Source organism: Maylandia zebra, linkage group LG7 (assembly GCF_041146795.1).
Source record: "Maylandia zebra isolate NMK-2024a linkage group LG7, Mzebra_GT3a, whole genome shotgun sequence".
Taxonomy (NCBI): Eukaryota; Metazoa; Chordata; class Actinopteri; order Cichliformes; family Cichlidae; genus Maylandia; species Maylandia zebra.
This window is the reverse complement of record NC_135173.1, coordinates 55437453-55465198: the sequence shown is the minus strand read 5'-3', so window position 1 is coordinate 55465198 and position 27746 is coordinate 55437453. Positions and strand designations below refer to the sequence as shown.

The following is a 27746-nucleotide window of genomic DNA, read 5'->3' as shown; positions in this document are numbered from 1 at the left end:
GTCCGGTCTGGCGCTGATGTGCTGCAATGATTGCAAAAGCAAACCAATAACTCTCAGCCTCCCCCGCCAGTCATACAGCAACAGTGCGATAATCTCATATCATCTCATCAGCCCTCATTCAGCGTATAATTGATTAACCATGACCCATCATTTGCCCGTCGATGTGCAAGCGCTCACAGTATGCGTGAGTATCCATGTCATCTTTCAGTTTGTGTGAATGACGCTGGGGTGGTTTTGTGGATTCTGATGAAGTTTATTTTCACGGAACATCAAAGTAAACACAAGTCATTTCCTTTTGGACTGCTAGGTGGCAAATGATTAAATCTTCTTGTCACTATCAAGGTAAAAAGCTAATAACATAAAACGAAGCTAACAGTAGCATCACCTCGATTTACATCTGAATTTTGTTTTTAGTGCATGCTTGCATGTAAGGACTATATTTCCTGCAACATGTAAATGAAGTTTAACTAGCTCTCTAACTCATCTGCTTTGAATTGCTTTGATGCCGCGTTATGCATTGAATTGATCAGCATTAACATGCCCAAACCATGCTACATGTGCATGAAATCTGCTTAATCACATTTTCAAATTTAAGTCAGTGATTAACAACTCAAACTTGCAGGTAATTTTGAAGGCCTTTTGAGTTTCTCTCCTTGGCTTTACATGTTGCTTATATTCAAGGTAAAGAAAAGAGTATATTTGGTTTCCAAAATTTTTACAGTGACACAATTCTCTTAATTTTGAACACGGCTCTACAAGCAATATTAAGGGACACACTGGGATACAATTCAAACACAGACTTTCAACTTTAATTTACAAGGTGAAACAAGAATGCTGCATTGCCACAGCTGAGAAATCACAGCCATTTTAATGCGCAGTGCTTTTTAAATGTTGAGTTGAATTGCTTTCATAGTATTCTCCGTAAAATGCTATCCAATCAGCTTTGCTGCATTTGGCTGAATCACCGGAGACAATAAAGCTCTGCATACTTCAGAAATTGTCCAGCTGCTTCTGTGTTCGGTCACATTAGCAATAAACACGTCTGGCCTGGTAGCTTTAGAAACCATGCATGGCTGTACATACTCTCTTCACTGTGTTTTACGGTGTTTCTATATGTTTGAAATCATCGGGTATCTCCATACGCTTTCAGTTTTAGAAGTGGTCCAGCTTTTTTTGGAATGCAGGATACGGGCGGATTTTTAATATTTACCTCATCATTCTTGTTCCCCTTGAATTAAATTTGAAAAGTCTGTGCTTCAGTTGCCTCATGGTTGTGTATTGCAAACCTATTGCGGTGGCAGCCACAGTTAGAATTGTGAAGATTGTGTTTCTGTTTAAAAAATCCTGAATCTAATTGTGTTTAAATAACTGTGGTGCAGGATTTTTGCTTTGCGTTTAATGCAAAAAAAAATACATGCATGTATTTAATCACAGCTTCTCAGACTGTCAACAGTTACTGTTGGTGGTGGTGAGCGTCCCGTAACGCTAAATGTATTCCTTTCTAGAAAAAGATCAATTTCTAATCATTTACTTGTCATTTAATAATAACATTTTCTGCATAAATGCCTTGGTGACAATCTAATCATGGTTTCTTTCTTTAGTGAATCAACCAGTGGTTGGCAAAATATATATCATGAACTTAACGTCAGAGAGCTTTTCAATCCTCTGGAATGGCACTGAAGGAGAGTTTGATGGTTTTGTCCTGGAGATAATTGATTCTGATTGGCTGATGGAGCCAAAGGAGTATAACATATCCCATGATGTAAAGTCCTATGATGTCACAGGGCTCAGGCCCAGCACTGATTACATAGCCTACCTCTATGGAACGTACAAGGGATCCAGAACGAGTGCAGTCAGTATTGTTGCATCGACAGGTAATCGGTTTTATGTGTATCAAATCATTAGTCTCCAAGAGAATTGTTGTTACCTTCACTCTAAAGTTGACTTGGGTTTTAAAGTGACAAATACATGTGTTATCTTTTTTTTAATAAATGCATATATTTTATATTTTCTCTCCCCTGTAGCTGAAGAGCCTGATTTGTCCAAGCTAGTTGTTTCTAACATTACCTCAGACAGATTCTCTCTGTCTTGGCGGACAAGAGAGAAGGCTTTTGATAAGTTTATAGTAGAAGTCAGAGAGTCTGCTTTGCCCTCGCAGGCAATGGGGCGCGCTCTGCCTGGAGATGTGCGCTCCACAGTAATGGCGGGGCTCAAAGCGAGCACGGGCTACAACATAAAGCTGTATGCCACTGGTGTTGATGGCCAGAACACACAACCCCTATTTGCTGTAGCTACAACAGGTATCACATGACTTGCATTTCTTGACACTGGACATGCCGCCTACATTGTTATGTACATGTATGCAGGACGACATAACTGAAAAGCCATGTTCTTTTTTTATTCAGAGGACATCCCACAGTTGGGGCCCATAGCTGCTTCATCTGCGAGTCCACATAACCTCAGCTTGTCCTGGAGCACTGTGTCAGGTCATTTTGATGGCTTTGTTATCCGAGTCAGTGATTCTGAGCAGCAGTCTGAGACACTGGAGTTCAGATTGCCTGGTGATGTCCGTAACATTACAGTCACTAACCTGATGGATGCTACAGGCTATGATATTGAACTATACGGTATTTCTCATGGGCGTCACACCCCCACAGTGTTAGCCCACGCTGTCACAGGTACTACGTATTTTACTCATATCTTTTATTCTAATACTTCAAGTATACTTTTTTCCACCAAAACTAAAAAGGAATTTAGCTCCTTTTATCAGTTTAACTTAGCAGAATAATTAAATGAATTCAATATGCAGGTCAAAATCCCAAAACACCTTAAGAGCAAAGCGGACATGCATCACAAGCAGCTTTTGGGTTTTTTTTCTGACGCTCATAATCAGCAAGCATTTGTTGATGCTTGAAACATTCATAGTCAGTTTAAAACAGATGTGGTGTCGAACTCCAGGCCTCGAGGGGCCGTGTCCTGCAGGTTTTAGATGTGTCCTTGATCCAACACAGCCGATTTAAATGCCAAACGACCTCCTCAACATGTCTTGTAGTTCTCCAGAGGCCTGGTAATGAGCTGTTCATTTGATTCAGGTGTGTTGACCCAGGGTGAGATCTAAAACCTGCAGGACACCGGCCCTCGTGGCCTGGAGTTCAACACCCCTGACTAGGGAAACCAGTATGGAAGTGCTTTAAACCTGCATTCTATTTAATGGCCACCAGAGGGCAAACCATCACGTTTCAAAAAGCCTCAAGACTCAATAGGAAAATGGCACAATGCCCTCTTCCTGTATGAGTGCAATAAACCTTTTTACTTAAAACTTCTTGGGCTTCAAGCCATTCTGAATATTTTACGCCCATTTTGAAAATAATGGTCATTCAAATAGTGAGAAAGAAGGATAATCGTTTAGGATACGCTAACAGCTTGTAATGGATACATGCACCTTTTAACCATCTTTCACTCCAACTTATTAAACAACCAAAGAGCTAGACAGAATTTAGAAACCCAACTCTTAACCTTTTCCACCCTAACCGGAGAAGTTATAAACCATTTTTATGTGTTAATAATCATCCACCTGGCTTGTCCTCAGAATTTGAAGTTGATTTCTTTGACTTTTTATCTGATTTATAAAAAGTTCAGATAAAACAATTATTTCAGGCAAGTTTAACATCCATGTAGTTGTTCAAAATGACAGCCTCATATAGTTTTTTATTAGGTTTTAGTGGCTTCTCTCAAAGTGGAGCCCTCCCACGCGCCACGTTAATGTTAGAGAGGAAATATTATCTTACTAATTTAGAAGATCTTTGTTTGGCCTCAAAATAGTTCTTGTAAGAGTAGCTGACAAACAGTTAACTGGTCATTTGCAAAACAATGGTTTATTTCAAGAGTTTCATTCAGGATTTAGAGTGCATCATAGCACAGAAACAGAGCTACTAAAGGTTTTGAATGATCTTTTTATGGCCTTTGACAGTGGGCTCATCTCTGTGCTTGTCCTGTCAGACCTCAGTCCAGCAATATTTTAAAACATGTGCAGGTATTAAAGTTACAATGCTGCAGTGATTTAGCTCGTATCTCTCAAATAGACTCCAATTTATTCAACTAAATGGCTAGTCTTCTTCCCACAAAGACGTTATTCACAAAGGATTTTTTGCTGGGACCAATTACATTTACATACCTATTATTAGGAAACACTGCATACATTTTAATTTCTATGCAGATGACACCCAGGTTTATCTAAATATAAACTACAGACTTAAAGGTATGGATGACCTCTAATTTCCTACTTTTAAATTCAGATAAAAATGAGGTTATTGTAGTCATTCCTAAAACAGATATTTGTGTTAGATGACGTTACCTTGGCCTCCAGTAACACTGTGAGGCACCTTCAGCATGCACATTAAACAAATGTAGAGGACTACCTACATTCATTTTCACAATATTGCTAAATTCTGAATCATCCTGTCTCAGAGTGATAAAGCTAGTTCATGCATTTATTACTTCCAGGCTGGACTTTTGTAGTTCATTATAATCAGGTCACTCTAAAAGCTCCTTCAAAAACCTTCAGTTGACCACTGCAGTGAGAGTACCCATTAGGACGAGAAGGAGAGAGGATATTTCTCCCATAATAGCTTCTCTTTGTTGGCTGTCTGTTCAGAGCTGAATTTAAAATCCTTCCCGTCATGCGCAAAATAACAATAATGAATATTCAGGCCCTGACATATTTTAACCCTAACAGAGCATTTTGCTCTCAAAATTGTCCCCACAGTTTTCAAAAGTAAAATCGGAACCAGAGCCTTCAGCTATCAGACTTTACTATGGAACCAGCTCTCAGTTTGGATTCAGTATATAGACACTTACTCTACTTTTATTAGGCTTAAAACCTTATAGTTTGGGTCAGGTCAAGTTAAGGAAGCTTTGGCTACTGGGGGCTTTCAATTAAGCATTGAGGAATAGGGAATAACACCTCCCACAACCAACTGAAAACCAGTTAGGGAATTTGCATTTTTCTCTAAGACCCATGTAATTTGGGCTTCAACTTCCAACAGCACTGGAATACTTATTTTTTTCCTCAGCAACTATTGGTTGCCAGTAGAAGTCTCTAGGACTGTGTTACTGGGGCCTTAAGTGGCTGCTGGCTACAACCGTCTTTGTCAGCATATCTGCCAGTCAAAGTGAGCAACGTACGTGCAATTGTCATGAAGAAAACCAATACACAAAGACACCAAAATTGCATTTGTTTCGTGCTCTAACTCAGTCTTAAGTGGCCATTCAAGGAACTGCATTTTTTAGCACTTCTGTGTTTGCCACTTTAGATAGTGTGAGGACAAAGTACTAAATTATGATGCATGCTAGATTTGCCCTTAGTGTGTTTTGGCCTATAACTATTACCTTGTAAAAGAACTGTGTCTGTATTTGCTTTTGCAACCATTGCACACGTTATCCTCCTAATGAAGTCTCGTCCCCCTCCTGCCCTTCCCCCTCCCCCCACACACACTCCTTCCTCCCATTCAATTAAACCCACATTCCTCTCAGCTCCTTTGCCTAAAGTGGAAAACTTGACCATTTCCAACATAACCCCCTATGGCTTCCGTGTGTCGTGGGGGGTGAAGCATCAGCTACCGCAGGATAATCTAACCCCCTCTAGTGGTGGCTTCAGCCATTTCCACATAGTGGTGACAGACTCTGGCTGGCTGCTGAAGGCTCAGGAGTTCACTGTGCCAGGAAACCAAAGTCACCTGGACATCGGGGGCCTCATTACCGGCATAGGCTATGAGGTCCGACTGACAGGGGTGTCAGAGTCAGGGCTTCTCTCTCGGCCTCTGACTGCAGTGGCTGTGACAGGTACAACTCAGTGCACTGTAAGCCCTCCTGTCTTACTACAAAGTCCAGTGTCTGACTTTGTTGAAGCTACCATGGGTGTATACGTGTATAACTATTATAACCATTTCAGCTCTGCAGTTTCACTATCACAACCTGGTGCAGTTCTGTGATATTTACTAATCACTGATATTCATTTCACGCAACAAAAGACATTGTGTAACAAAATTAGCCTGAGGACGGATACATCTAACTCAGTGCCACGTTTTGATGGTGAGACTTCAGTTCAGTACTCTTACCTAACCCTAACTCAGATGACCTTTTTTTCCAGTATGACCTCACTTTTCCTTGGTTTTAAGCATCTCCTTGGTATGCAGCTGTGTCACCGAGAGGAAGAGGTGTTGAGCTCCCGTCTGTTTCTTCTTACCTCCAAAATATGAGCAAGCACATTTGTTTGTCTTCATATTTTAAAATGTGTTTTCCTTCGCATTTTTAATCGCTGATAGTCAGACAGATATCTATGGACAAAATCCAATTATTGCACCATGTTACTCCCTAGTGAGGCTGGTTTGTAGATCAGGTTCAAACTCCCTGGATGGATATGAACCACTCAATCGAAAATGACATTTTCATATGGAGGAAAACACGGATAAATCAGCAGATATTCTGAGCATGAAATGTCTGTTGATTTAGCTTCTAATCTCGTTTGTCACCTGCCATTACTTTTAAATGCACTGAATGCATCCAGGCTGGCCTTGAGGACGCATTTCAACAAGTGTATGCTGAAATCCTTCCGAAAGAATCCTTCTGTTGACTGACATCTACAAAAAGCATCTTGTCTTTTCATTCAAGCGTATGCCTCTGTAGTCCATGCGCTGTATTTTTTACTGATTAACACTAATGGATGCCTAAGCATGGCAGATTGGTGGCGGTGGACAAGAAGGCCCTCAGGCTGGAACCTAATCCTGTCTTGCCCGATTTCTGACCTCTTCCAAACTGATCCCTGTGGGTGTTTCTCAGAAGGTGATGAATATTGCTGGGAAATCACCAGACGCGCTGCAACGTTAATGTTTCCCTGTTTAACCAGAGGCTGAGCCAGAAGTGGAGCATCTCTTTGTCTCAGACGTCACAGCTGACAGTTTCCGTCTGACGTGGACTGCCAATGAAGATCTGTTTGACCGATTTGTGATCAAAATAAGAGACAGCAAAAGGTTAGCCCATCCTCAAGAGCACAGCGTCCGTGGCGATGAACGAACCAAGGTCATAACCGGACTTATGGGTGGCTCCGAGTATGAAATCGAGCTTTACGGTGCCACACTGGATCGACGCTCCCAACCTATTACAGGGGTTGTTCAGACAGGTATACTGAAAAACTGTAGAGTGTGCAGTCTCATGTTAACTACCAAACTTTCTGAGTTTTCAGTGCGACATTCGACTTCAGAGAACTCAACCCAGTGTCCCACTAATCATCTTTATTCCTCTGGTTTCTTTGAAACTTCACGTCTGTCGAAAAACGTCCTTTTGGGAAAAACTGTGTTTTCACATACTTACTTACGATACTTACAGTTTTTACTTTGCTTTTTTGCTCTCTGCGCAAATCCATTTGCTTTTTGCTAGGCCTCAGCACTCCCAGAGGACTTCACTTCTCTGAAGTGACTGACTCTTCAGCCGTAGTTCACTGGTCCATGCCTCGCTCTCCGGTGGATAACTACCGCATCACCTATGTGCCATTTGAAGGAGGTAAGAGGTCAATCATTGTTTATACACGTTACATTTAAGGTTGAATTTAATTAAACAGTTTTAATTTTAGCTTCGTTGTTGTGTCCGTGTTCATCAGATATACTGATGTTAACATGTCAGAAACATGCATGTGATAATATCAAAAATAATCCACTTATCAGTTCAGTTTCACTTTCTAATTTCAGAAACAGACTTTCAGTAACAGCGTTCACTTCTCTGTGCAGCTCTCACACAGTCAGAATGTGAAGAAGAGCGACTCTCTTCCAGGTAGCAAACCCGCTAAACTAGGCTCAGTGTAACGCTGCTAAGCACTGGAAACAGGCGGACCGCTGAGGACTTTATTTGCATGTCATTTGTTGTGTGCTCTTGTGTTTCCATACTGTTCGAACTACAGTAATGGCTGGCATTCTGTTAAAATACTGCTGTGCAATGCACATTGACTCACAGGTGTGATGAATTCTTAATTCTGTACAGATCAGTGACATTTATTAATGCTTATTTGGTCGAGGTTTTTTATTTATTTATTAATGCACCGTTCAAGATAATAGTGAATTAAAATCTTTTTGATGTTCTGTTGGTACTTCTGGTGCGTTACCATGCTAATGGGGTCACACTGGCAAACATTTGGTCCAGTAAACAATGAATTTTATACATTTAAATGTATAAAATATCAAAAAGTCTATAGATATCACTTTTCAATAAATCTGAAAAAATGTATCAACTCCTCTGACATCAGTGATACTGATGCTTTTCTAGTCTCTGGAAAACTTAAATTTTCCATGATTTTTTAAATCCATGTCAGTGACATTCCCCATCGGGCTTAGGAGCAAAACTTCTAACATGCTAATCTAAGATTGCAAACATTGTAAATATCTTGAGGAAAATTCTTTTACTTTATTCAAGAGGATGGTTCTTTTGTTTGAAAACGTGTGCTTTCATTTTCATCTTTAGCTACTCAGTGATCTTCCCAGAACTGAAATGATCCCTCCCTGTATGCAGATTTGTTCTGCTCTTGCTCAAAGCTGCACGCCTGCACTCAAGTCACATGCCTATCATGTGCTGCTTGTACAGAGTTCCTGTGCTTCTGCTATAGCCCTTCATCCTGCCTTTCTTTCTGACAGCTGATTGGTTAGTGGGCTCACCAGATGAAATTAAGGCCTTTAACAGCATGTCCTTGGTTCAATCACTGGTCAACCTTTTACCATAGTTCAGTGACAGAGTCACATAGTTGTCGAGCTATTCTAAAAATGGTGCAATATGTTTATTGTCAATGCAAAATCTGTACAAGAGGGAGCTATATATCAAAGTTCAGAAAGAAAGGAAATATAAACCCTTTTCAAGGTAAAATACCTGCTCAGGCTAACCGGGAACGTCTCACTGTCAACATCATTTGATACTATTGGCACTGCACTACTTGGAGATTTTTCATCTTATAAAAATATTTTTTTAAGAAGACCAATTTCCAGCTCAATATTTTTTTATCCACTCTGCCAGAGTAGTTGTGCATGATTCAGTTCAATATAATAGTTATTTACTTGATGCAGCCCCTCAGTTCACCCAGTCTGTGAAAGAAGGTCCCTTCCCTTTAAGCCAACTTTCTTTCAGCAGGTGGGTAAGGTTACTGTTTAAACTGTCACAACCTGCTAATCGAGCCACTCGCTATGTAATCAGTGAGACTCAAGAGCAGACACACAGCGTTTTGTGCAGTCTGAAGTCTGAGCCTTTGACTCACAGGGATTACTTACAAATCTACTGACCACATTATTAGAAACTTTAGCCATATTTAATATCCATCAATGGAGCCCACTAATGAAATATGCAATAAATCCTGATCTACAGAGTACAGACATGCAGTTTGGAGCAAGAGCAAATTTGTTTTTAGCTGCTAGTTTTGAGGAAGCTCACTTCATCATCATAAATCATAAAATATAGGACCATGCTCTTGAGTAATGAAAGTAATACACTATCATTAGCAATACGGCGCACTGTGATTGCAATCAGTTTGTCATTTTTTAGTTGACGTAAGCATTTATCTCAGCCTTACAAAGGCTTCTCTTGGCCTCAATCTCCAGTACTCAAACATTTATCACCACCCACCACAAAGTATGTGAAGAGCTTTAGTACATCTTGTTCAGTACAGTGGAAATACACCAATAGATAAAATCTGACACCTCTTGACAAGCTTGTCTTTGAATCAATAGTACATGTGTTTGTTCTCTCTCCCCCACAGGAAGCCAAATGACATTGACTGTAGATGGCAGCGTGTTCGAGGCTTTGCTTCCCAATATGATTCCCGGAAAGACGTACCAAGTAACCGTCAGTGCTCTGAAGGGTCTGGAGGAAAGTGACCCCAGCACAGACACTGTGACCACAGGTTGGCTTTTTTCTCTTATGCAGCCTTGACTCCGGCAATACTGGAGTCAGTTAAAAATGTACTGACCCCACACGTTTTCTCTGTGATCTTCCTCGTGCCCCGCAGGTTTGGACAGACCTCGTGGTCTTACTGTTATCAATGTCACGGACACTTCGGCCCTGTTGCTGTGGCAACCATCTGTCGCCACTGTTGATGGCTACATCATTACCTACAGTGCTGATTCTGGTGTGTCTCTGAGTTTAAACGAGCTTGCTTTCTGTTCATTTTAACTGACTTTGTATTGATTGCATAATTTAATTCCTGCCCTATAGTGTCCCCAACAGTGGAACACGTTTCTGGGAACATTGTGGAGTTTGAGATGAACTCCTTGGTTCCAGCAACCCACTACACCGTGGGAGTTCATGCTATGAAAGAAGCTCAGAGGAGTGCTTCTGCTGTTACCGAATTCACCACAGGTAAACACAGAAAGATGTCCAGATTGTATAAAAGTATTGCTTAATATAAAAGATGGGGAACACTCTATAATATGGCCTGTTACTAAAGATGTAATTCCCTGGAATTAAATGGAATTTCACTGTATTTTATTTGAAATTCTAATTTAATTATACAGTCCCGGTCAAAAGTTTAAGACCACTGGAAAAATGGCAGAAAATCCTATTTTGCATGGTTGGATCTTAACAAGGTTCCAAGAAGAACTTCAATATGCAACAACAAGAAATGGGAGTGAGACAAAACATGTTTTTGAGCATGCAATTTATTGACAACAACGCTTAAACTGAAGCAGGCTGCTTTACAGCTGATCAAAAGTTTAGGACCACATGCCTTTAAAAGGCCAAATCTGTGCAAAAATGTGGATTCATTGTCATTTTTTGGCAGGTAGTCACACTGTGATGACGTTCTCATGGCAAAGACAAAAAAACTTTCCTTTTTTGGACATAGTTGGGTTGTTAAACTGCATAACCAGGATCTCTCGCAGTGCGCCATCACTGCTGAGGTGGGACGCAGTAGGACAGTTATTTGGAATTTCTTAAATGATCCTGAGGATTATGGAACAAAAAAGTCAAGTGGAAGACCCAAAACAATTTCCCCAGCACTGAGCCGGAGGATCCAATTGGCTGTCTGTCCATTACTGGTGCCGACTCCAGCCCCGAAACCATAATTTGTTCAATGTCATTTTCTGTAACTGTTCTTAACATTACTTACACATTACTTCAATTTCCACAAATTAAAATTATTTCTTTGTTTCTTGTTAAAGACTGACTTGTTACCACATTATTCTGGTGTACCTAGCTTTAAGAATTTGTATATATAATTACATTGTAATTTCAAACAAAATACAGCAAACTTCAATTTAATTACACCCATATTTCTGAGCCATATTATGAACAGTTTCCTGATGTGTTTATGGTCTCATTTGCTAATTTAAAGTCTTGTTTTTGTAATTTAGGGGCCTCATTAGAGTAAAAAAAAGATTAAAAGTAGCTTATTCTTCGAGGTGAATCTGCCTGTGATTGAAAAAATCCTGCCATAGAAACATCTGGTTTTCCCACGTCTCTGTCTATCTTTTATATGTAGTATATCAGCGTCAATATAACCTTAAGCAACATGCGCTGATTTCTTAACCACATCAGCTGTACCGAATGATTAATGTGATGCTGTATTTGCAGATGTGGACCCTCCTCGCGATCTGATAGCTATGAATATTCAAACTGACAGCGCCACTCTGAAGTGGAGACCACCTCATGCTGCTGTCACTGGATATATGCTCAGCTTCTCCTCTGCTGATGGAACAATCAGGGTACGTACATGCCCGTGTCATTTCATCGTTTGACAACAGATATGTTTTGCCGTGTTTCTCCAGTTTTTCTAACTGTCGTTGAAAGCGCAAGTTTCCGATCATTTAGTTATGCTGCAATAGGCCTGGGCTGCAGGGGGCTTCCCATAATGCTCTGAGAATTTCTCTTTTCACTCTCCATTTTGCATTTAGTTACTCTTCTCCACAGTGACTTTTTTGTCCTGTTTCCTTGCCTTGCCTGAGACAAAGTCTGCCAATGTCTTCCTGTTAAAAGGGGGGTTTTTTTCTTATCGCTGTTGCAAGGCTCCTTTGCTGAGAAAACCTTTATTTGTGAAATTTAAAAAGTAAAATCTGGAGCTCTGATAGATTGTTAGGTCCTAATGTGCATTTTGCACAACATTTCAGAAAACAGAAAAAAAACACAAACAATAAGAAATGATATCATGATGAGTTCTGGATGATTTCCAAGAGCTGCATGCCCTGAAACAGAAACAGACACAGTGCAGGATTCCTTCTCCTTTTTTTCACCATCTGTAGTTTATGAAATCCAGCTTATCAGTGTTCTTTGTTAAAATATTGCCTTACGCTTGCAATCTCGTCTTCTTTCTTTCAGTTTGAAGGAATAGTATAGAACAAGGAAATGACATCAACCCATCGTAATGCTCTTGGGTTCAATCCATTCCAATGGTCATGGTGTTGTCATGTTTTCTGAAATGTTTCTGTGTCCTGCACTTCGAGCCGCTATAGTAATCAGTTAAGAAATGCCATTGGTGTAAATAATGTGTGTGTCTTGCATGAATTCAGGAGGTGATGCTAAGCCCAACAGCATCATCTTACAGCATGTCGCAGCTCACTGGCTCCACGGAGTACAATGTGAGACTGCAGGCTGCCGCTGGAGCCCAGAGGAGTCGCCACGTGGCCACCGTCTTCACTACCCGTAAGCATTAAAACACACACAAACCTCTTCTTAATTAATGTGTACGTATAGCTGAAAATTGGGAGCACTGGACTTGTCGCTGCTTTCTCAGAAGTGAAGGGTTTGGCTGTTATGCAACAGTCCAGATGCACATTAGAAAGAGATCTTCTAATGTGCATTCCTTTCATTTGCACTGATATTGGAGCCAGATCACCTGTGCTTGTTTTTCTTTCTGTCTGAGCTCCAGATGGAATAACCTTCTTTCTCCTTTGTTTGGCCCTCCCCCGTTCCGTAGTTCTCTCTCAGGATGCTATATACAGCCTCATGCTTTGTTTATTTAACAGGGACGAAAAATAAGTGAGCGCATCCTTCAGGGTCTCTAACGCGATGCCTTTTTAATATGTGCTTTTCAGTCGGACAGTTGTACAGACGCCCACGGGACTGTGCTCAGATATTACTGAACGGAGAGACGACCGCTGGTCTGTATACCATCTATATTGGAGGAGAGGAGAGCCAGCCCATCCAGGTTTACTGTGACATGACCACAGATGGCGGAGGATGGCTGGTGAGGAAGTCAGCCTTCTGGAATCCAAATAAAGCCCGTTTCACACCATTATTCAAGCTGAATCCTGATGATTCTGCTTATGTGGCACCTGTTTTTCTGATGACAAATGATAGACAGCACCACAGTGGCCTTAGCCTAGCTTCTTATGATTGTCGTGAAGCTGTTTTGACACTCATGAGAGTCGGTACTCTTCAGGTTTTCCTCAGACGCCAGAATGGAAAGCTGGAATTCTTCAGGAACTGGAAGAACTACACGGCTGGCTTTGGTAACATGAACGATGAGTTCTGGCTGGGTAAGCTCGCTCATTCTGGAGCCGTATTTGCTTTCTTTCCCTCACTCACTGCCCTCCTGACTCACACATATTAAACTTGGGTTGTAGGTCTCTCCAACCTCCATAAAATCACATCTTCAGGCCATTATGAGCTGCGAGTGGACTTGAGGGACAACGGGGAGAACGCCTACGCGCAATATGACAAGTTCACAATTGCAGAGCCAAGGACACGCTATAAAATCTACATAGGAACATATAGTGGAACAGCAGGTTGGTATCACTTTAATGAAATAGCCTGACATGTTGGGGAGTACGAGTATTAACTTTGTACTTTAACGTTAGACAAGAGAAGGGTATTCACTCTTGTTTCCTTCCAGTAAGTGTAATAAAGGCTCAGTTCAGTTGAACCTCTCAGAATAAGCAGATTTTTTTTGTCTAGTTTATTTAATGAAGCCAAATTTTATGTTTATACTGTCAATATTTTTTTGACTCACAGCCAATTAATTACAGAGTATTTGCTTGAAAGTTTACACTAATCCAGGTTGGAAAAAAACACTCACTCTGAGTGTCACAATATAAATTTTTCTTTTTGTTTAGCACTTTTGTTGGTTGCTCGATCTGTTCTGATGACACAGGAGAAATCCCTGAAAAGAGCATTTTGATCACCTTCAAAGGATTTAATAACCACGTGAAATAGCTGGCTCGTCAAAACAAATGGAAACTTCATAAAAGGTTTTATTGTTCGCAGCGCGTCTTCTGCTCGTAACTCCTCCTGTGTCAAAATAATGTTCCATTCTCGTCATATATTAACACTCGTGAATGTAGCTTTTGGCTGTGAAATGGAGAAACACCACTGGTGCTCACAAGTTCTTTGTAAAAGTTTGGCTGATAGTTTGATTCAAATATGAACACACAGAGGTCTGGATCACACCCACTGATCCGGATCAGTGAGTCTGAGCCAAGACACGAGGGCACTGCACTGAACACAACTGTCTCAGCAGCTATATCGCCCTCTTTAAAGTTTAATAAAGTGAATATAGGGACATAAAATCTTATGATCCTGAGACACTCAGTGATTCAGACGTAAGCACCACGAAAGATAAGATAAAACCAGATAAGATAAGAGGCTTTATTAGTCCCATTGTTGGGAAATTCAGATTGCTAGAGCAGCAGAACGAAGAGACCAGGAATAAATAGATGAAACAACAACGGAAGACAAATGTAAACTATACAAGGCAGAAGAAATATTATTTACATATATATATATGGATATGTAGATGTAGATGTGATACAGTGATACACTTGGCATTTCAGAAATATGTACAGTGTGTGGTGCATTTTCACGTGTACAGTCTGACAGCAGCTGGAAAGGAAGACCTCGGATATTTCTCCTTTGCACACCGTGGGTGCAGCAGCCTGTCACTGAAGGAGCTGCTCGGTGCTGTCAGGGTGACCTGCCTGGGGGTTGGAGGTGTTCTCTAGCAGGGATGACAGCTTAGCCATCATTCTGCTGTCACCCACCACCTCCGCTAGCATCCCAGAACAGAGCTGGCCTTCTTGATCAGCCAGTTCATTTTCTTCCTGTCTCCAGAGCAGATACTGCTGCCCTGCAGAGCAAACCATAAGTGAGGGTCGATGCAACCACAGAGTCATAGGAGGTCCTCAAGAGATGCCCCTGCTCTCCAAAAGAACCGAGTCTCCATAGCAGATACAGCCTGTTCTGTCCTTTCCTGCAGATGGCCTTTGTATTGTTAATCCAGTCTAGTTAGGGTGTTAGGTACTTATATAAGTCGATGCGCTCAGCATCCATTACCTGGATGTTCACGGGTGTAAGTCGAGGATGTTTGTACCTGATCTGTAGGCGGTTCTCCTGGTACCCGTCAACAAAGTAATTTCTCTGTACTCCCTGTTATCAGACCAACAACTGCTGAGTCATCCAAGAAATTTTGCAGGAAGCAGTGATCAGAGCTGCAGGTGAAGTCTTGTGGTGTATAAGGAGAATAGAATAGAACTGTTCCCCGAGGGGCGCCTGCAGAAGACCCTATCAGACACACACTTCTGGATCCTTACATACTGATGGCACTATGGACTACCTTGCCAGGTAGTCCAGGATCCACGTGGTGTTGGTTGACACCTGTGTACTCCTGCTTGTCCCTCAGGATTGTGGGTACAATGGTATTGAATGCACTGGAGAAGAAGAAAAAAGACATAATCTGGAAATACTAGAAAATGTGACACTATTCCCGTTTTGATCACATTTTGTCTGCACAGTTTATTAAAAAACAACAACAAATAATTCAAAAGAATTTTTTGGGGAATTTTTTTTTTTCAAAAGAAGTTTTCTGTCTTAAAACCTTGGGTTTATCTTTTGAAGTACAAACAAGCTCACAGCTGTTTCCTTAAAGACATAATTTAATCCTGCATTTTAAATCGTGCAATTTCGACAGTGACGAATGTTCTCATTAAACTCTTGGCAATAAACTGAACGTATTTCCTAGAATGTCAAATTATTTCTAAGAAAAGTCACTTTGACAAATCCAGTTAAGCTCATCAGACTGCCTTAACTGAATAATACTCATTTGTCCACCAGGTGACTCCATGACCTACCACCAGGGTCGGCCCTTCTCCACTTACGACAATGATAACGATATCGCTGTGACCAACTGCGCCTTGTCCTACAAAGGCGCCTTTTGGTATAAAAACTGTCACCGTGTCAACCTCATGGGGAAATATGGCGACAAAAGTCACAGTAAGGTACGAACGCTTTCACACGCATCGCAGAAAATGAAGTGGTAAACCATAACACGAGCCATAAGCAGTTGAATTATCTAATGAGAAAATCAGATTTTTCCCAGTGAAACTTGCTCCCTGCTCACTGCTGGATGTGCAGTTTAGGAAAAGCTGATGATTTGTATTGTTTGGGGGGGGGTTGTTGTTGTTTTTTCCACAGGGGATCAACTGGTTCCACTGGAAGGGCCACGAACACTCGATCCAGTTTGCAGAGATGAAGATAAGGCCGGCCAACTTCAGAAATTTTGAGAGCAGAAAAAAGCGATCATAGACTCATCAAGCCCTCTCTCCTTCACACCTCATCTCCAGGCATCAGCATCTGTGCTCCCCCATCTTTAAGACACACTCGAACACACGAACACACGTACAGGCAGTCACACCACGCTGTGACTGAGTTTTCAATGTGGGGAAAGACCCTGGAGGATCATTAACTGGGGGTTTTTTGTTGTTTTTTGTGTAGTTCTCCCGTGTGTGATTGTATATTTTTGCATTCCCAAAGAGAGTAGATGCTAAGTTTGATTCACGAACGGACATATATGTGTTGTTGGGACCAAACACCTGTAGAAAAATTTAAGTAAATTAATTAAAAAAATTAAAAATGGATCTGAAACGATTCACTGAATCAGTAACATGTCAAAAGGCACATCCCCTGAAGTCATGCATCAGAGTGTTCGCCTCATCCATCTCAAACGGAAACACTGACCAGGTTAGATGCATCACATGAAAACTTTAAAGCTTAAAAACTTAAATATTGTCATATGTTTACTGTACAAATCCACTTATCCCATCCCCCAAGAAGCTATTGAACTCTTGCTTGAATTTTGATTTACTTATTTTGATAGGAAAACAAAAAGACCTGATGCTCTGTAACCTTCAATACAAATAAAAGAAGATGTTAGTTTGATACAAGCGTGTGGTGGCTCTTCTTATTAGTGACCAGCTGAACCACGTCCACCCCAGCAGATGGCGGTGTTTGCTCTGTGCAGTACTGCACAGGGGCGCCCTGTGTGTTGCTGCTAAGTGCAGCTGAAGGACTAATATTACCAGGCAGCTGATGGTAAGTGTTAAAGATTATTCACAGTGGCCGTGGGTCTTAAAACAGTAAAAAGCACCAAATTTTAAAGGTCTTAAATTGCATTTATTCTTAGGTAGAGTAGCTTGGAAAATAACAGCAACATTCATTTATCAGGTGTAGTAGCAATTACTGTTAAACACAGCTCAGAAGGTCTGATAAAAAGTGTTTCATTGTTAATAAAAAAAAAAGGGGGGGGGGGGGTTTAAAGACATGACTGGGGTTTGGTCTTTCTTTGATTCAGTGTGTTACTAAAAGATCTTAATTTTAGGTTATTACCAGTTTGATGCTATTATAAATCTTTTTTAAATCTTTGCAGAAGGGCGTTTTGCTTTCGGTGACTGCATCTGTTCAACATGCCAAAGTTTAAAATGTGGTTTATCTTTTCTCTTTTGCAATTCAAGGCCTTTGGATCCCCCCCCCCCCCCAGCTCCAAGCCACACAAGGTTTGCAAAGTCAATACCTTTTCTGCAGTTGTCATCAAATCCAAATTTGATCGCCTCTTAAAAAAAGAAAAAGAAAAAAAAAGACTTTGGAGTTGAAAGATTTGACTTTAATGAGAAAATCCAGTTAAAGATAATTGAGCCACATGCTCTACTTCCTGTCAAGGCTAGATATCTTTTTTCAACATTAGCACGTGGCCGAACGATCCGACCCTTCCTCACAATCTGCAGCCACTTCTATGTCCTCTCTGCACCCTCTGGCACAGTTTGTTTGTTTTGCAGTCCAATTGAATGGGGACATTTTGGCCTCTTGCATCTGATCCTACAAGGGAATGATCGAAGAAACAGCTTCTGAGTATTGGTGTCCATGTCAGCCTTTGTGTGTGCTCACTGAAGACTGACGCTTTCAGTTGTTGGAAGTTTAGGATGTTGGAACTATATGTTTGAATATTACAATTAAGCATGCAAACCCCAGGACACGAGATGTCGGCTGGCACAGAGCTGGGAGTTTTCCATATTAAGTTCAAGATTTAGAAATAACTTCTGACCTGGATTTCTACTAATGCATGCTGCTAATATCTCATTTCATCCTGAGGTGTTTCTAAATAAGGGCTCCACAAGTTGGACGTCCTTGTAATCTATCTCCAGACAGACTAAAGTGCTCAAGTAAAACCTTTCCAGGGATCCTAGTCTTCACTCTTTAGGAACTTGTGTTTGTCAATAACAGGCTAACATTTCCCATGGCAGAAGGGCTGATTGCAGACACAATAATGCAGATATTTTCTCAGATAGTTTAAGTGTTTACATCTCTGCCTGAAATCTGTCAGATTTTATAGAAAGCTATCCCAGAACAGGTTTAGCTTTCTACTGATGTTCTGAGTTCTTCAGGCTCTGACGAAGGAGATGGCAGGAAGTCCGCCACTTTGTTCCAGACTGAGATACTTGAGACAGTCAGAAGATGGATTGGTGTGAAATTTGTGGTCCCAGGAAGATAAAAAAAAAACATTATTCAGAATCAGAATACTTTAATAATCCTTAAGGAAATTATGTGGGTTACAGTTGCTCCAAGACAATAAGGTAATAAGACTGAACTAATTAAATAATACAGGGTGGGCCATTTATATGGATACACCGTAATAAAATGGGAATGGTTGGTGATATTAAAGTCCTGTTTGTGGCACATTAGTATATGTGAGGGGGCAAACTACTCAAGATGGGTGGTGACCATTTAGAAGTCGGCCATCTTGGATACAACTTTTGTTTTTTCAATAGGAAGAGGGCCATGTGACACATCAAACTTATTGGTAATGTCACAAGAAAAACAATGGTGTGCTTGGTTTCAATGTAACTTTATTCTTTCATGAGTTATTTACAAGTTTCTGACCACTTATAAAATGTGTTCAATGCTGCCCATTGTGTTGGATTGTCAATGCAACCCTCTTCTCCCACTCTTCACACACTGGTAGCAACACCGCAGGAGAAATGCCAGCACAGGCATCCAGTATCCATAGTTCACTTTACTCAAATAGCACCTGCAGTCCCAGTCACCAGATTTCAATCCAAAAGACCCAGCATCTTTGGGAAATGCAGTCAACAAGTCTGCAACAACTGCATGATACTATCGTGGCAATATGGACCATGCTCTCTAAATAATAATAATGGATTGGATTTATATAACGCTTTTCAAGGCACCCAAAGCGCTTTACAATGCCACTATTCATTCACTCTCGCATTCATACACTGGTGGAGGCAAGCTACGGTTGTAGCCACAGCTGCCCTGGGGCAGACTGACAGAAGCAAGGCTGCCATTTCGCGCCATCGGCCCCTCTGGCCAGCACCAGTAGGCAAGTAGGGTAAAGTGTCTTGCCCAAGGACACAACGACCAGGACAGAGAGCCCAGGGATCGAACCGGCGACCTTCCGGTTACAGATACGCTTCCCAACCCCCTGAGCCACTGTCGCCCGAAAGAACATTTCACTTTATTGAGTCTATGCCATGAAGAATTAAAGCAGATCTAAGAGCAAAATGGGGGCTCAACCCACTATATCCATAGTACTTCATGCCAATAAGAGTATTTCTAGGAAAGCTTTTGTTACCTGTAAGGGTCTCTTTAGCTTCCAGCATATCAGTATCAGAATGCGGCCTGGTTCCTCCACTGAGGATTTCATCTGAGGCCTCTTTTTCTTGTTTGTCTAAAGAAATCTAAGGACACTAATGTACACTTAGGAGTGTGCATTACAACAAATTCATCCCTTGATCAGACAATAGTATGACCAGGTCAGTCTTTCTAATTGTACTGGGTGTAAGAGTTTGGAAGGTAACCTTTCCTAACCCTTGTTTGGAAGTGTTGCCTGCAGAAACCTTCATCTTCTTAAAAAGAACAGGTCAGCATGTCTTAGCTTTGCAAAGTTGCATCTGTGCAAACCACAAGATAACTGTAACTATGTGAAAACCAACACTGCTGAGCATTGTTGGTGAAAACCAACAATGCTCAGCAGTGGCAATGGTTGGTGAAAACCAAACACAGCATATCAGCACAAACACATCATACGGGTGACGATCTTGGCACCTTGCATTCATTTAGTTAAGCATGAACTCCTCTGTATACCAAAATATTCTACAGTCAAATGTATGAGAGCTAAAGTCTGGCTCAAATTGAGTCATGCAACAGGACAACAATTCCCAGCACAGCAGGACAACTACAAAAGAATGGCTGAAAAAGAAAAGAAACCCGATATTGCAACAGGCCAGTTAGAGTTCAGACCTCAACCTGATTGAAATGCTGCCGTGTAACTTTAAGAGAGCTGTTCTCAAACCTCTGAAATGAAGCAACGCTGCAAACAAAAGCATGCCAAAATTCCACAAAGTGACATGACTGATAAAGTGAGAAAATGAACTAATGATAAATTCAAGTTATTGCTGCTAAATGGTGGGGCATTTTTCACAGGACTGCACAGATTCCTGTAAAAACTTTGTTTTTCACATGACTCCACATCCCACAGGGTAATGCATACACCCCTTCAACAGAGACTTGCCTCAGTACATGTGAACCAAAATTAGCCAAGAGTTCTCAGAACTGTCATGCAGTTGTAGCACATTGTGATACTCTCAGTATTTGAACAGTGTTATATCACTGTTTGTTCAAAGAGCTGTCTCAGATTTACACAGCCAGCTCTCTCCTGCTGATGCAATGACCTAAAAAATAACTGGTTTCTATTCAGTAAACAAAAATGAGCACATGATGTTCTGTTTTATGTAATGTTGACTGTATAATTTGATTCTATTTTCATAGTGTGCCCTATGTGAAATATTTTCTGCAAGCAACATGAAGACAGAGCTTTTACTTCATGAGGTCAAATGGGAGCCAAAATTAAAAAAAAAAAAAAAAAGGATTTCTGCATGTGCCAACTGAGCAAAGGTTACTGTGTTGCCTAAGAAAATCTGTTTGCATTAATCACGCCATGCGGCCTCACTGAATCACTCTGGACTGTCATAAATCAAGTTTTTCAAGGAAACTTTTCCCCAAGAGTGTGTGCTATATTTGAATTGGCTCTGCTTTCAGTGCCGAGTCCCTGGCACTGTGCGAACTTGTATCTAAATCATCGGCCACAGTCCTTTCAGTGCTCAACGCACTACTTTCCACTCCTCCTCTGGACATATGTAATTGAAAAATAGGTAATTTTATGCTCTGTCTGATTCTTCTACATGCTGATGGAACTCCTAAAGCTAAAGATGATGGTGGCACAGCACTAAAAATAAGAAAGCGCATACACAGGAAGTTTGACCTAAAGCTCATTGTAGAGCAAATGGACATGATAGACTGCACCTGGAGGTGTCCACAAACAAATTTTACACAGAAGACAATTCACACATTCCTGCACACTACAGGGCAAACATTACTGGACAGTGATTAATGCCGTGTTGCTGAATTCAAGCAGCACGACACAGCAACACTGCAGAGCCTTTAGACTATTGTCTCAATAATGGTAGTGTGCTGGTTTGTTACTGACCTAATTTAAAAGGTTTGTGAAATGTGTTTTGACAGTTTTATGAGTTATACTATTTACCTGAAATGCAAGAGTGCTAACATTGATCAATAAACTTCAAACCTAACAGAAATTTTAGCTTATCAAATGATGATAAATAACAAGGAAATGCACAGATCGGGTAAAAAGTAATGCATCTGTCCTTAAAAGGTTTTCAAATTAGGTAAGTGCAACTTGAGATGAACAACAACATAAAAACAAAGCCAAAAGGCAGACGCAGTGTGTGAAAAGCTCAGTACACCCCATGACTCGGTAGCTTGTAGAAGCACATTTAACAGCAAAAACTTTACAAGTCTCCTACACTGTTGTGAAGGAAGTTTGGCCTCCTCTTATTTACAACATTGCTTCAGTTCATTGAGGTTTGTGGACATTCATTGATAGCTCTGTTAAGGTCATGCCGTTTCAATCAGGTGGAGGTCTGGACTTTGACTGGACCATTGCAACATCTTGCTTCTTTTCTTTTAGCCATTCTGTTGTAGATTTGCTGCTGTGCTGTCTTGTTGCAACACACTATTTCAGCCGAGCCTCAGCAGTCTAGAATACTCTAGAATACTTTGGGATTGATTTGGTTCATGGTCGACTCAGTGACTGCAAGATGTCTAATTCATCACTGCATTTTGGTCTTGCCTGTCCAAAGAACATTGTTCCAGAACGCCGATTACAATTTGTTCAGATGCAAACCTGCTGACATGTTCTTTTTAGAGAGAAGAGTCTTTCACCAACTCTTTCAAACAAGTGTTTTAGTCTTTTTTCTGCTTGTACTGTCATGACGTTTAACATTTAACACACTAACTGAGGCATGTGGAAAACGAGCCGTCGCTCTTGGGGTTTTTAATGCTGAATCACACTACTTATTAATCTGTGGCTCTCTTCCACAGCATGTCTTTATCCTGTCTTCCTTCTCTCACCCCAACCGGTCGCAGCAGATGGCCCCGCCCCTCCCTGAGCCTGGTTCTGCCGGAGGTTTTTCCTTCCCACTGTCGCCAAAGTGCTTGCTCATAGGGGTTCATATGATTGTTGGGTTTTTCTCTGTATGTAGTATTGTAGGGTCTACCTTATAATATAAGGTGCCTTGAGACAACTGTTGTTGTGATTTATATAAATAAAATTGAATTGAACTGAATTGAATTGAGTCTTTTGAAACCTACTGCCTTTTAGCATGAGCGAATTTCAATTCAGTTCAATTTATTTTTTTATTTTTTTATTTTTTTTAATTCCTCCATAAAGCTAGGACATCTTACTATTCATCACTGATTGATAAAAAGAAACAAAGCCCAGGTTTTTTTTCTGCACTGTCGTCAGGCTGACAAAGAGTGAGAGCTCTGTTGAGCTGCATATCCCTTTAAACTTAACCAGCAATGCATTCATCTATAATACAATATATCTGTCTGCCAGAAAGGCAAATGCCAGATACTGTTATTACTATAATTATTATTATTATTAATAGCAGTAGTGGTAGTGGTATTATTATTGTTATTGTTCTTTCAATATCATTCCATGGAACATGGAACAAATCCATCTAAGTCTCATTCATTAAAGTGCTTTGAGAATAATGGTGCGAATTGAGATGAATTAATTCACAGCTATTTATGTGCAGGATAATCCAAGCAATACATAACATTGTGGAAAAATAATGACATTATAGTCATTAATCATTCTGACTATGCCCTGATGTCTGTTGGCTCAACAGCGCACACAACCATCTGATGCGTTACTCAAATTAGAATGTAGAAAATAAGACAGAGCTTAATACGCCGTGGCTGGCTGAATGACCTCCGATGTACATGAGCTCATGCTTCGGGGGGGTTTCTGCCTATCAACGTGGAGCATGATCTGCTCGAATGGATCCCTGTTTCACAGATTAACAACAGAGCCTGTTTAGTTAATCACTGTGGATTTGATCAAATTTATAGATTTGATGCTATTGTCCATTTTACATAAGCAGAGTAATTACATGAAAGCCTCGAGGCCAGATGTCTGACCTCTGATTAAAAGCCAAGAAATCAGAGCTGACAGTTACATTAAACTGAATTATTTGGCTGCACGGTTGCAGTTTTAGTCTCTTCCGTCCTGTAGACAGTGGCTTTCATTTCCTTCTTGCTCCAAATTAAGGGATCTGTTAATCCTTATGTTAGTATGGATGCTAGTGCAAAGTCATCCCTCCTTCATTTTACAATGAGAGCATTAAAGACGAAACACATTTCATTAGATTGCTCCAGATGTATGTCAACTTGGACCTGAGCCTAAGAGGATTTTAGCCGTGCATATTGAACCGCACATATAAGCTACTCAAGTGGTTTCAATGCAGTCCCATATAGTGCTGCTTTACCTCATCAAGTTGCCATCTGGACTTTTAGGCAACAAATGCACTGGTGAAATATAAAGTATGTGTCATGTATGCACACAGAATTTTAATAGAAGCTATAAACCTGATTTAAAAGGCCAAAGAGATGTTTTACTTTGCTGTACTTACATATAATGGTGGCATATACATATAAGTGAAATGTTTATATCATGCTACCAACCTGTTATATGGCTAACACACAGACAGACAGCCATTCACACTCACATTCTATGGCCAAATTAGATCCACCAGTTAACCAAATCTGGTGGCACTGGGATTTGGGGAGGATTCTGGACGACTGCGAGAACCCACTGAAACCCAAGGCAAGGATGCAAACTTTTTAAAAGTGATTTGAATCCTGGACCTGCTTGCTGCGTGGATTTTTTTTTAGACCAAGGGTCTAAAGGTGCTGCAACATGAGGCATGTAGAATATGAGAAAAATTATGTTTGTGTTTTTGCACCTTAAACACAACCTCGAAGGCGTCAAAAAATGTAATAAGCATAAAAACAAACCTGATTGTTTCCATCCTTACAAAGAGATAGATGAAAGTAATTAATTGCTGCTTTTATCTATAGTGTTGCTGAATACTACAGCCAGTTAGTATGCACTTTACATACACAGAGGCTGAAAGCAGGGGTATCACTCTAGAACATGTTTGTGCAAAGTTAACAAAATGTACTTACTGATGTATGTGAGCTGCATCGTAATACATAAACCATCCATCCATTCTCTCCCACTTATCCTTTTCAACGTCACGGGTGGGCTGGAGCCTATCCCAGCTGTCTTAGGGCAAGAGGCAAGGTGCCCTGGACAGGTCGCCAGTCTGTCACAGGGCTAACAGATAGACACAGACAACTATTCACACTCACACCTACGGGCAATTTAGGGTTACCAATTAACCTATCCCCACTAAATGCATGCTTTTGGACTGGGGGAGGAAACCATAGGAGGGAGAATATGCAAACTCCTTATGTTCCACCTGATGGTGGATTTGAACTCAGGACCTTCTTGCTGTGAGGCAACAGTGCTAACCACTACATAAACCTAAATATTGGCTTTTTTGTTGTTTTTTTAATATATAAACCTAAAACTGGAATAATAGTTGGTTGCAAAGACTGTAAAAGATGATTTTTTTACTTACTGATTTGTGGACAGCTTTATGGCTGCCATCACCACCTTACTTGTTTTATGCCTGAAGTTTCTATATTTGATGAGAAGGTGGACCGCTCACTAATTAGTTATTGTCAGATAATTGCATTGAAAATGCTCCAAAGTTAAAAAACCATAAATATTTTGAGAGGTCCAGCCTAGGAGACTGCGAGGGGTTACCACAGTAAATTTTAAATTCCCCCCCAAAATTAAACAGATAAGTTAGATGGTTGTTATGAAGATGGAAACATGTTATGAAGAACCAGGGTGTAAATCTAACATATTTTCTCCATACAGGATACTTTACAGGGTACTTTAACATGATCAAAAAACAATAAATAAATAAAATAAATGAAAACCAATTTATTTTACTGCTCGACAGTCCAGTGAAAGGTCAAATTCTATACTAACCAGCTAAACTAGTAGCACCCAACGGAAGTCCTGCCCTAAAATAAGAGAGCAACAAAAGACATAATGTCAACCACAGCTAAACGTATAAATGTGAACAACTTAATGCATGATAAAAAATACATTGAAAGAAGTCGATCCTCTACATTATTTTGTACCTTATAATAAATCTCCTGCTTGTGCGATTGTGTACCAGTGTACGGTCCTAAATCCACGCCTTGACTTTGTTTCATTTATACTTTTCAAATCATCTCTGAAAATCCCGGGATGATATTTGCTTTACCTGCTCGTATTCCCCTCCGTCGCGCTCATTTGAGGAAGGTTTTAACTCTGCAGCTCTGACTGCAGTGACATAACATCCCGGCTAAGAACGGGAGCGCACAGAGCTCGGTGATGGGGATTACGGCTCATTCTTTAGAGCGCTCGGTTTATTTTAGGGTCTGACTGGATAAAACAGGATTAGCATCACAATGAATCTACAAGCATTCAAACTCAGAGGCCGGCTCCTTCGTGGCCTTTGACATTTGAAATGCTTGTAAATCCCCATCTGTGTTGTGATAGTTAAACATAGATTTGATCAGCTGTCATTCCAGCGAGGAGCCCATTTTTGATAAGTGCTCGTCTTTTTTAGAGTTGCAGCAGTGCTGACAGCTTTTTATTTGCCAGCATATTTTCTCCATGACAAAGCTTTAATGCAAAGCAGCTACTGGTCCATGTAGTCGTTTTTATATGTATTGTTCTGGGTGGTGATGACCTTTTACCTCTGAAGTCTGCAGCCACACTGGCGGCTCTCTAAGTAGTTGAATAGTTTATTATAGCCGTTTCCGACATCTATGCCAAAGTCAGAAGTCGGAAGAATAATGCTACGATGAATCTTCTGGGTAATGTGAATGTGCAAAACTTTAAATAGCATAGGTCTTGGGATGCATCACTGCATATTTTGATCTGCTAGGAGCAGAGATCATAGTAGTTAGTAAGATTCACCCTCTGGGAATCATGAATGTTTGTACACCGTTCCATGTTAATCCATCCGGTATTTGCTAAACCGATTGAAAGATTTGCAATCTGTAATTACTGATGTGCATGTGATAGAGCCGCCATATATGTCATGTTTAACACTGGAGAGCGTTTGCTTTGTAAAAGTAGACATGGCAAACTAATACTTGTTAATGTGACTCGTAATAATAAACTGAACGTGATAAATCTTGAGGAAAAAAAGGGAAGCGTTATTGTTGGCAGAGAAGCTTTCTATCTTTCAGCATCTGCTCCTATTTTCACATATTCTTGCTCCAAAGCTACAGGAAACACTGTCTCTCTAATGCTGGCCTCAGAGGAGCAGTTCTCATTCCACCCCAGGTCAGATTATCAGCAAGGTTACAACACAATTTCTATCACCTTGCTCTCATTAAAGAAATGCATCATTCTGTTTGCTTTTGCCAAGAGTGAGGACTGTTGCACTCAAAGACATGAAGCTCTTCAAACAAAGATGGAGTGCAGGTGAGACAATTGGTTATTACCTAACATGTACTGCATGCAAGCCCTCGAGTCATTTGTAATTTGTTTCAGTATACTACCTGTAACAACTCACTTCACCCTGCTTTCCTTTTGGCCTGTTTATGTGGCAGGTCTCATCTGCAGGTATTAGAGAGGTGGGGTGGTTTGTTTCCCATCAGTGACATTGCAATCCCTTGGCCCAGTGTGCTAGTGCGCTATAAAAGTTATTTATCTCAGGGTCTTCTCCCCAAGATACCGCTTGGATTTTGGCTTCCGTACTAAACAATATTTTTTTGTGCCATTTCTTCATCCATCCAGTGGTGTAAAGCCATCCAGTGGGATGGCTTTACACCACTGAAATTAAGTTCTTTCCCTGTGTGCATCTCCCTTTTTGTCATGGCCCTGCAGCTCTGTCTGTGAAGACTGGGGGCTCATCCATCTAAATTTGATTAGTTTGTGACCGTTTTGTTATGGCGTTGTTGGCAGGATTCAATTCTGTTTGCTGCATCCTTTTTCTTTT

At 40.7% G+C, this 27746-nt stretch overlaps 1 protein-coding gene across 8 annotated transcripts in view; it reads left to right on the top strand.

The window, feature by feature from the left end:
* Positions 1-17177, top strand: part of tnca (tenascin Ca) — a 55152-nt gene extending 37975 nt beyond the window's left edge. For 4 of the 8 annotated variants that reach the window (XM_076886722.1, XM_076886721.1, XM_076886723.1 and 1 more), the window contains 16 exons: positions 1602-1874; positions 2025-2300; positions 2406-2678; positions 5533-5841; positions 6905-7177; positions 7435-7557; positions 9788-9931; positions 10037-10156; positions 10243-10386; positions 11599-11729; positions 12531-12663; positions 13056-13207; positions 13403-13499; positions 13587-13748; positions 16069-16232; positions 16429-17177. In XM_076886722.1, the coding sequence (XP_076742837.1) occupies positions 1602-1874; positions 2025-2300; positions 2406-2678; positions 5533-5841; positions 6905-7177; positions 7435-7557; positions 9788-9931; positions 10037-10156; positions 10243-10386; positions 11599-11729; positions 12531-12663; positions 13056-13207; positions 13403-13499; positions 13587-13748; positions 16069-16232; positions 16429-16539 (2885 nt within the window). In that variant the 3' untranslated portion in view covers positions 16540-17177. The remainder of the gene's footprint in view (positions 1-1601; positions 1875-2024; positions 2301-2405; positions 2679-5532; positions 5842-6904; positions 7178-7434; positions 7558-9787; positions 9932-10036; positions 10157-10242; positions 10387-11598; positions 11730-12530; positions 12664-13055; positions 13208-13402; positions 13500-13586; positions 13749-16068; positions 16233-16428) is intronic. The other 4 variants (XM_012918841.5, XM_004549926.5, XM_076886725.1 and 1 more) reach the window with 2 other exon arrangements.
* Positions 17178-27746: the final 10569 nt, after the last annotated feature.